Source organism: Aptenodytes forsteri, unplaced genomic scaffold, assembly GCF_000699145.1.
Source record: "Aptenodytes forsteri isolate BGI_AS27 unplaced genomic scaffold, ASM69914v1 Scaffold8, whole genome shotgun sequence".
NCBI lineage: Eukaryota > Metazoa > Chordata > Aves > Sphenisciformes > Spheniscidae > Aptenodytes > Aptenodytes forsteri.
The window spans coordinates 1,558,036-1,568,796 of NW_008796218.1; the positions used below are offsets into that span (position 1 = coordinate 1,558,036).

Sequence of the window (10,761 nt, forward strand, 5' to 3'; positions counted from 1 at the left end):
GGAATGCCCCACTTCTAACCACGCAGGATTTTGTTTCAGAACTTGATGGCTCTATCCCGCAATGCTGTCCTGCCAGTCTGGGAAAAATGAAAATTTTCTTTTTCCCTTTGTTATCCGGAGGTAGTTGAAACCAGTGTTAGTCCATTTGAAATTTAGTTCTTGTTAAACTGTTATTGAAGAGCACAGTCATTGCTCAGGCCAGAAATCTTACTTTTGGAGGATGAATTTTGAAAACATGCTGCTTCTAGAGAAAGAGGGTATCATGAGTATATGTAGAAGTAGAGGTAATGTCCTGCTTTTGGTGACCTCTCACTCTTCTGGAAATGTCTTACTTGCGGAACACATGTCACATCCCAGAGAGGGTCCCATAAAGCTGAAAACCACGTAGAGGAGCTGGAAGGGTAGAGCTGAGAATCCTGAAGCAAGGCTGTCTAGCGCATAGTACCATTTTGTAACTCCTTTCTTGGAGGGAGGGCAGGGCTGGGGGGGATGTCTTGTCTACACAAGAGAGGTGAGAAGTTAGAAATTCATCAGAAAGAGTTCCTCTTCAGCGTACTCTGTACCTGCTTTTGCAGGAGCACATTGTTGAAACAGCTCATAATAGCTCATGGGATTTAGATGTGGGGGCCTCATGATGTCGCTGTGCATATCCAGCTATACATCCATCCACAGTGCTACTATCTCGTTGTCTTGGAGCATTTGTGTGGGAGAGGGTGGTGAGAGTAGTGGGTTTCTCTGATTTGGAACGGAGTTAAAGACTGCATGTGGTTTGCTCAAAGCCATATGAGAAACCTGTAGCTGAATAGCAAGTCAAGCTCTGATTTCCCCCATCTTTTCAGTCTTCCTGACTCCTGCCTACCCAGGGAACGAAGAGGGGCATTGCTACAGCTTGCAGGCATGTTTTCTCTTTGTGTGGACGCTGGATAGTGCCCTTAAGTTGAGAAATCTTCATAGGTCAGGATGTCTGAGCTCTGGGTAAGTTTGAGATGATGCACATGCAGTGCTGTCAACTTTGGAGGAGTGAGACGCTCAAAGAACTAGTAGAGCTTCAGCGATCAGGTTTACTGCAGAGTGGGAATGTAGATATCCTTGGTCAATTGCTGACTTTACAGGGGGAGAGAAATGACAAAAAAGGAAAATTAATTTCATTAAAGCTTATTTTCTTACAGTCCTTGTTTTGCAAGTTTCTAGGGAGAAAAATGTAGCTCCTGAATTTTCTACTTTATAATAAAAAAGTATTCCCTCTCATGCCTTAAATCTAGAGATGATTCTGCAGATATACATCCTGTGTTTAAAAACTCTATACATTAAAAAAAAGAAAAAAAATCACTAAAATTTAAATCTAAAAGTAAACCTGGCTGCAGTTTGTGTAAAAATATGACTCTGTTGAAAAACACTATTTTTTCAAGAACAAACATTAATTTTATGTAAAAGATAATTGAAAACTAGAGGTTTCTATCTTCCCATCCTTACCAGTCTTTTTCCTCTTTTCTTCTGCCCTTTTCTAATAGAATGAAAAGATGTGAGTAAGGAGGAAAAATGAATAATCACAGAAAGCTTAAAGTTATTTTCCATTTTTCAAAACCAGTGGAACAAAAATATTTTTTCATCAATAATCTTTCTAATTTCTGTTTTAAAATGTATTGTTGCTTCCTGGCTGCTACCACAGTGTGGCCTCAACCAAACAAACAAAAAAGTACATCAGTATATCTGAAACCACTAGATTTCAAGTGTTGCTGTTACCAAACTGTATAACAGGTGACCAGGCCTTGGCCATTACATCTTAAAAATGCCATCTACCATTACATTATCTTTTAAGTATACAAAGTGAAGCTATTGCAGGTTAAGCTGTGCTGATAGTGGCCAGATTCTTCCTTTCGTGTGGCTCTGCTTTCAGGTAAGAGATATTGTGCAATATTTATTTTCTCTCAGAAAGGAATAGTGTTGTAACAGTGATAGTCGAAGTGTATAAGAGAAACATGGTTTGCTGGAAGACACAATAGCTTTTATTGCCCTGTCATTTATAGCTAGAAAAAAACCAGGCATACAGCCTTTTCATGAGGTCCCCCAATAAATTCAGTGTTAGCTGTGTAGCAAAGGGAAGACTTATGAACTGCTCAGTGTAGGACACAGTGGACATGAAGTAGCTTTTTTAAAAATGAGTGAGGAAGGTTCTTTAACAAAAAGCATGCAACAAGATACTTGACAGGATAAAAATAATCGGATCAGGGAAAGTAGCCGCTGTGTAAATAGTGTTAATGTGAAAAGTTCTCTGTAACATAAAAATATAGACTACTTGGCTTAGACTGATTTTTTTAATAGTCTGTAACAGTTCCTTTCTATTCGTATTAGCATATTGTATGTACTAATGAATGAGTATGCATCTCTGTGAACTGTGTGTATGTGTGCTTAATCTTAAGTAGGTGAATAGTTCTTCTGAATTCAGTGAGATATAAAATTAAGCATATGCTGCACTGGGTAGAAGCCAGAGCATTTTTTGCTTTGAAGGAGAGGGTCCTGTATTAATTCCTTCTAGAGACTTCTATGAAGCCCTGAATAAGAGGTGCATGAAATAAACAGAAAGGAGTGGGGCTTTTTAATCACTTTTGTGCCAGTGTTAGCATGTTGACACTTCCTTTCTCTTGCCAAATACTTCAGATTTAAAGTGTAGTTCTTGAGCATACTCTGTGATTGGGGGAGAACTCCACGCTAAAACAAGTATTGTAAACTAAATGTGCAAGCCCAGCTTCATTTACTTCTATAAATTCCTGGTGGATATCATCAGCAACTAAGTTCAAAAGCTAAAGACGACTGTGTTATGAAGAGACTTGTGCAGGGGTGACGGTGTGGAAAGTTGTTCTAACGCAGCCGTGCTCTGAGACCATGCCTTCACGTGCAAAGTTACACCACTGACATCTGAGGCCTTTTGTAGTCAGTGGAAAAATTTCAACTGCCTGCGTTTGGATTTGGCTGAAATCTCTAGTGAGAAGACAGCTAAGGAAATCAATTAAAGGCTTTTTAAATGCACCTAAGGGAGTTAGGTGCTTGACTCCTATTGAAATTCAATAGGATTTAGTTGCTTGGAGCCTTTGGAATATATCTACCTAAAATTGCAGGCCTGCAGTATTCTTTATTGCTCCCAGTGCTATTGTTCTGTGCTCTCGGCACCGATTAAGGGAAAATAGAAAAGCTTCAGCACAATCAACTGTTCTAACTCTGTCTCCTAGTAAGCATCCTTTTTTTTCAGAACATGAACACTTATGTAAATATTATTTCATCTTAATTAAAAACATTAATAAGGGGACTTCAATGATGTCCAGTAACTTCTTAGGATTAATTATGGGTCTCTGAAGATAGAAATGTGATATCATGTTTTTTGTTTTTTGTTGCCTGCTTAATCATTTGGTGCCAAATATGCTAGATAAAGAATTTTAGCAAATGATACTAGACTTTTTGAAAGGAAGGAACACCAAGTGTTCTAGCTTTAAACATTTTTAAAAAACTTATCATTATTGTTTTTCACTTGAAAAGATGCAATTTACAAGATCTTTGGAAGTGAGGAGATTAAGTAGGGAGAGAAAAATCCCCAATTCTAAATAGCGCTTTTGGCACTTGCTGTTGCTCGGTAAGTGTTTATATATATGAAAAACCATTTATCTTTTTATTTTTGATCTGTACTTCATCAAGTTGGGATTTTTACTTTGTGGAGCTTGGTGTCTGTCTTTGTCTGTTTGCCTAGGCCATCTGATTTTGCTGTTCTGTGTATCTTAGAAAACACAGTACAGCTTTCAGGAAAAAATCCTGCCTTTCTCAACAGAACAAAGAGGGGCCTCTCTGTACAAAGTGAGTGAGATTAGAAGAAACAGTTGCCTTCCCTGCTGTTAATTTGCATACCCTGCTCGGGCTATACACAAGTGCTGTCTGAAGCATTTTGTAAGCCCTGAGGTGTCAGGTGAACAGTGTGCTGTGAAGTGGACTCTAGCTCTCTCTGAACTAACGTGTAGCCCGCAGCGGTTCGGATTTTGTGTGCTATCCTTCTCTGAGTGTAAATACAACCTATTGCTCTACATGAGAGACAAGTTTCTGCCTTTTTTTGACCTTTCGGTGGCTGTACAGGATATGCTGCATCCCTGCTTGTGAAGATGCTGAGCCTGTTTCTCTGTTGCCCAATCTAGCTGCACAGCCATTGGCTGACGGCAAGTGCCCCATTCGTCACTTTGCATTAGTATCAGCAGATCTATTGTCCCCTCTCTTGGCTCCTTCAGAGACCTCCTTGTCATGACTTCTGAGCAAAACTTTTGGCAGTGTCCTCGCTCCACTACTGCTGCCTGAGATTCCGAGGAGGTTACTGCTCCACTTTACTGTTGGCACGCTAGCTCTGTAGCAGAGCTCTTCTGTTGCCTTGCCTTACAAATAGGTATCGGTGCAGGTAGTGCCACAGGAATCTTATAGCTAAGGTAATGCTGGTTGGCATGCAATCCTTATATAAGCGATGGGAAAGCTTATTTCCTTGTTTAAAGGAATTCATGGGAACTTTATCATCCTTGAAGCTAGAATGTGAAAGAAGACAGATTTGAAAGAATTGTGGGAATAACGTGGCTGATCCCTCCAATGAGGATAATGTAATAGAGCTTGTGATATGGCAGAGATGGGTAGGAGTTTTATTCCCAGTAAAACATTGGGGTGGGAGGAAATTCTTACAATACAAGAAGTGTGTGCTTATGAGGCTTAAAGTCATCCCCCTTATCAATGCCTCTTGTTTTCCTGTGCTTGTTATCTCCTTTTCCTCTTAGGACAGCCACTTCTATGGCAGACGGAATAAGCTGTATGTCGTCTTTGATTTTCAGTCTTCTGTAGCCAATCAGAATAACATAGCGGTATGCTTTGCCTCCTTGCTCCTAAAACATGTGTTTTACCTCTCTTATGTTTATGGAGTTAATTGAAAAAAGTCTAGACTCAGACTAAAGGCATTCTTATTCATAACAGGTTTCAGATGACCTCATCTAGTCCTCCCACATTAAATGGTTGCATGAACTTCTGTGATGCTCCATGACCAGTTACAGCTTTGAGGTCTACAGGCAGAGCCTCAGGCAATGTATTCTCTATGCAGATGCTTTCTCAGCCTCCAGAGGCAATTTCTTTATCTGTTAAATAGCTGTTGTTATGGTGTCATGATCCATCCTATTTCAGGGTTTTGTTGTGGGTTTTTTTTCCCCCAAGTTATTAATCTGTCTAATTGCTTAAAAACATCTCCTTCAGCTAAGTTTAGGGACTCTGTCCTTCCTTTTGGAGTTGCTACAGCACTTTATCTCACAGTGTGGATGTTGGATGCCTCCCAACATCGGATTGTAGCTCTTCCAATCCAGTGGGGGTGGAGTAGTAAAGGAAAGGCTTTTCAAGATGCATTTATTAGCAAAATAAACTAGATATTCATTTTGCTAATATACTTGTGTGTATTTGTTTTCATAGATCTGACTCTCTAGTCACAGAGCTGAAGACGTCTGGTTCCTACTTCAGCTCGGTCACAGTCCTTTTCATAAGTAACTTTTCCCTGTTGTCCTCTGATGGAAGGGACTTTCTTGTTCTTTTGCCTAATGGCATCCCAAAGTTTGTCAAGGCGATAGTTAAAGTGTCCTTACCCATAACAGGTCCAGTTCTTTGGTGTAAGTCGAACCTAATACATGGGCTTTTCATCACAGCTGTTCGTTGAGCCCTTCTCTGTGTTCCCTGTGTGGGTTTAATTATGAAACTGTGATTAATCCATGGGAACTGTGGTGTTATGGGCTGTAATGACAGATAGCGTGGGTATGTTTGTCAGGGGACTATGTTTTTATGGATCCTGCCCAAGTTCCTTCATAAGGTGATGAGAGCTGTACTTTAGCCAGGTGATTAAGTTATGACATATCTGTCTTGGGCTGAGGATGATTTTTATGTTTTGATGGCTCTTTCATTATACTTGAAGCAATTCCCAAAGCTGTACCTGATCAACTCAAAGGAACTTCTGTTTCCATGTCAAAACCGTGAAAGTGAGTAGTGAGATGCACTGAAAGATCTGTTGTGAGACTTCTGAAATGGGTCTCACACGCTGACCCCACTCCTGCACCAATGCAGCAGTGAGGACTCAAGCTCCTTTACTGGTCTTTATGAGAAACAGTTCATTCCCTGGCATCTGGTAAATGGTTACCTGGAGATCTATTGTAGTTTCACCAAGCACTGTACCACAGCAGAAATGCCCAAAGCTTGTTACACTAGCCTTGTCTGCCTGTTCCTTTTAGCTGAAAGTGTTGTGAATTTACATGTGAGAAGTTGCTCACAGCTGGAGAGTTACCGACACTGATAGAGTTCTTCAAGAAAAGCAATCTACAAGTGTATCTTGTGTATCTCATGTTCACCTTCTCTACTTTTTCATCCAGAATTAATCTGGTACTTGGCTGTGTTGGGAGTACGTGGCTGAGAAGGCATGAAGATGGCATTAAGCATATGCCTGGGCTGAGCAGGAAGGATGGCAGAAGTGAGGGTACCATGTACAAATCAATAATTAAAAGGAAAAAATGTCTCTCCTCTTAAGCAAGAGGGCTCCTGTATGCCTACAGTATGAAGGTACACGACTGTCACATCTCAGAGGCCTCTTTTTACCATGTCAGTATAAGTTTTTTATCTCAGTTTAGTATTTCTGTTTTCACCTTGTAAAAAGGAGATCACAATTAAGTTACATAGGGTTGAGTGGGTCCTTGCACAGTGCAGTTATTGTGTGTCTGTAATTTTAACCAAGAAAACTCCTCCACTTAGCTTTAATCCCCACTCCTACTAGTGTTTTGCAGGCAGTTATTTTTTCTGTATTTTAATTTTTCCCTTGTGCTGAATGTTGCTTTGTTTATTTCACCCATTCTTTACATCCTATCTGTCCGCTCAGCACTTTATTCTTCCATTTTCCTATATCAGCTTCTCGAAGCTATGTTTCAGTCTAGCTGATACATTGTGAGAAGCACAAATTTTTATACAGTGCACTTAGTAGGTATGTGTTAAGCAGGCAATTAGAAGAAAGTATCGAAGAAACAGTGGACCAAATTAATCTGTAGTGCAACTCAGATTTGCTGAAATTCTCAGGTGTGAGGCATTGCTGCTCTCTGTGAGGGTAACTCCTATTAAATGGAATTAGCCCTAATTACCACCAGCCTAAATGAACTAAGGATCAGGTTGGCATCCTTCTAGGTAATGTAAAATTTCATGTTAAGCTATTAATTGGGAAAATATAGGCAATATTTTAGTAGCTCAGGAAGGCATAATTTTCAAATGTATTTTTTTCCTTGTTGTCTGCAAGTTTCTGGCCGCTAACATAAGTGTGTACTGACAGAAATTCATCAGCCTCCCCCACCCCCAGGAGACTACTTATTAGACTTATGCAGTGCAAGATATTAAAACCACTTTTGTCCATCACACAGCCACGGGCAGGGGAGGGGGAATTTGCCAGTTGCTAATGGATACCTGAAGTTTTTGTGTATGACCATGAAGAACAGCTTGTGCACTTTCACCCCTGATGTTCCCTGAATAACTTGGGTCTCATTTAGGTCAATAAGCCTTTATCAAAACGTCAGGAGTGAAAAATGTGTCTTGGTGTAAGCCGACTGGCCGTTCCCTCCAGTCACCGGAGTCTATAGGACAATCAATGTTCTCTAAGCTTGTCTGCATGTCACGCAAAGAGCTCGATGACAGTAACCATTGACTGTGTGTCTGTCGCATTGTCTTTGGGACAGCCCCCATTTGCATACTTGCTGGTGTGCCTGTTATCCAATGAACCATGGAGGGCCTTTAAAAAACATACGCACACAACTCTGATGCAAATTTTCTACGCAGAGAATACACACTTCTTTAAAGTACAATCCAGGCTTTCACTTTCTACCTTCTTGCTATAAAACTGAAACTATGATCCTGACAAGGCCATGGTGTCTCGTCAGAGTGCTGTTTGTGGTTTCATTGTGCTAAAACATTAACTTTTTTCTGGGTTTTTCTTTGCCTATCAAGATAATTTTTTTGTTGTTCTTTTGCTTTTGGGGATATCTGAACAGTATTATCTGTGCTATCACATATGGTGTGAGGCCATACATCCTTTCCTCAAATTAGTTATTTTGAATGAAGGACAGTTTTTTCCTCCCTGTATGGTTGCTATTGTCTTCTGTTAAGGGAGTTTTCTCCGTGGTAGCAATGAAAGGAGATGTACTAGCCTTCTGCACACAGAAGAATACTTGGATATTAGAGTTTATTGACCATGTCTGTGAAATGAATACAATCACCTGATTGGAAAAGACGGCCTCTGGTGTTTTATTTTGCTGTGACAATTCAACAGCACCTCATGTAAAGCAGGGCTCATAATTTTGCCATTCACTGTAGGTTTGTAAATGACATTAGGTGAAATTGGGCAAAGGGAGAGTTTCATTGTGTTTGAAGCTTCTGTCATAAGACACAGGCTTTCCTTAAAGCGTCTGCTGCAGATGTTGTTTCTTTAGATTTATGACGTTCATTATGACTTTATTTTATTGAAAAATATTTAATAGTAGTCCAATTTAAAAAAAAAAAAAAAGTGAAGGGTTCTGGTGGCTCCTTTCGGAACGAAGCTGTAGAAGATATTCTTGGCTGGGTCGAAGGGTCTGAGCTTCATGTTTATTACAACCAATGATGTAGACAGTTTCATTATATCTTGAAAATCTAACTGGAATATAAGTGACTATAAACAATTGTGATAGCTGTTCTGCTGCATCTGACATCTTGCACAGGTTATGAGATTGTCAAAACTAAGGGAAAGAGTACTGGCTAATGTTCTCCTAGCTTTTCTAGCAGTGTCACAGAGTCGAACTTCAACACTGTAGTGCCCTGAGATGAACAGTTTGTTATGCCATCAGGAGACTGGCATTTTAGAGCCGCGAAAAGATTATAGCAAAGTCAACTGATGCATAATGTTTTTTTCCCCTCTTTTTGCTGTATACAGACCTATTATTTTACTCAGTACTCAGGGCAATGTCCCATGCATTTTTGAAGCTAATAATATGGCTCCCATTCATCTTGACTGGACTAGGGTTGTATCCTGGTTATTTCAGTTAATTTAGAAAACAATCATAGGTACCATCTTGAGTCCCGTTTGCCAATCTGTTATGAAAAACAGCAGTGAACCCTCCAGAAATGTGAGGAGGCTGGATAAAATGTTGAGTAGCATGTCTTCTCTGCAGTTGCTCTTTATGTTAAATCATTCTATGAAATAAGCAGCTCGTTCTCTTAATCTGCATTATCCTATATAACTGTGATACCTTATGATTGGTTTCTCTGCTTTATTCTTCCCATATGCCATGTGTTGTGTCTTTTCAATTACAAGCCACTGTTACCATTCCAATTAGTAGATTTTGCTGTTGGCTCTGATAGAGAATGTGGCAAGTTATTAATCAAGTTGGCCAATAAGGAAGTATTGCAGCTCCCTGATACTTGAAGAAACTATGCTGAGTGTGCGGTGCTCAACCAGTCTGTAGAAAAGCAAGGTGTATCTGCACATTGACTAAGTTCCAAATATGACATAATTGTACCTCTGTCTAATCCACAAGAATGTCAGATGTCTTTCACATGTATCACTTTGTAGGCATTTCCAAAGTCAGACCCTAGCATAGGTCTGTGGTTGACACATAGCTTGATACCAGCAGTGCTTCAGGACTAGACCTCTGTTTCTGCTGAAATCTCTAATTGTTGACAGGAGGATGGGAAAGGTGTGCTTGAGATCTCACTATGTTTTCAGAGCACCTGGAGACTGACGTATTGGTAATGGGTACTAGAAATCTTTCTTCAGTTCATGTGAGGTTAAAGGAAGACTGAAAAAGTATAAATAAGTGGGAGGTTAAGCTGATATGGTAAATGGAATGTGAAGCACACCTCTTCCCGAAATGAAATAAGCTAGCAAAATGCTCATCTTCTGAATACAGACTGTGCTTGTTTTCTTTGGCTCAGTCGGGAAACCTTTTGTTTGAATTAGACCAAGTGAATTGTACAGAATGGTTTTCAGTTTTAGTACGTGTAGACAAGCCAAACTGCATGCAATTAAAGTATTTAAACTTGCTCTTAATCTTTTCTTTCTTTACTTTGACAGGTTTTTCTATATTACTTTAGATCATTTTGGTATAGTTGACATTTTTCTCACCTTCCAAATTTTACATTTTATTTTAGCGTTTCCTAATTCATTCTGAAAAAAGATGAAAGTCATAGAGTAGAGAATTAATCTAGTTCTCTGTTTCTTTTAGGAAATTGTATTAGTGGTATTCTTTGGAACAGAGTATGTGGTTCGGTTATGGTCAGCAGGATGCCGCAGTAAATACGTTGGAATATGGGGAAGGCTTCGTTTTGCTAGGAAGCCTATTTCAATCATTGGTGAGTATGCACAGCTTGCAAAGTTGACGTAAACAATGAGTAAAACTTGTCCTTGAAAGTTTTGAGAAGTGGAATTTCTGCAGTAGTTGAAGCCAAGTTAGAGCAAGAGCTCTTGTCATTAGTGTTAATGTAGATCTGAATTTCCTTTCAGGAATCCATGGCACTGTCATTTGAGAACAAACATAGCTTGGTTTGTTTTTCCAGAAGAGCAGGGTGTTTTCTTTTCACAAGTGATCTGAAGCTTTGCCAGAAATAAGTCTTGGCCATAGTCCTGTCTCCTGTGACCTTGGGATCCCAGACACTGTACAATAGCTACAACTGTATTTTTTTTAAAAATACTGAACGGCCGCCCCCCCCCGC

At 39.7% G+C, this 10,761-nt stretch overlaps 1 protein-coding gene across 1 annotated transcript in view; it reads left to right on the forward strand.

Moving 5' to 3' along the window:
* The window catches only part of KCNQ1 (potassium voltage-gated channel subfamily Q member 1), a 371,368-nt gene that overhangs the window by 90,150 nt on the left and 270,457 nt on the right, over window positions 1-10,761 (forward strand). Inside the window, exon 5 of the mRNA XM_019474489.1 lies at window positions 10,275-10,401. Coding sequence (XP_019330034.1) covers window positions 10,275-10,401 — 127 coding nt within the window. The remainder of the gene's footprint in view (window positions 1-10,274; window positions 10,402-10,761) is intronic.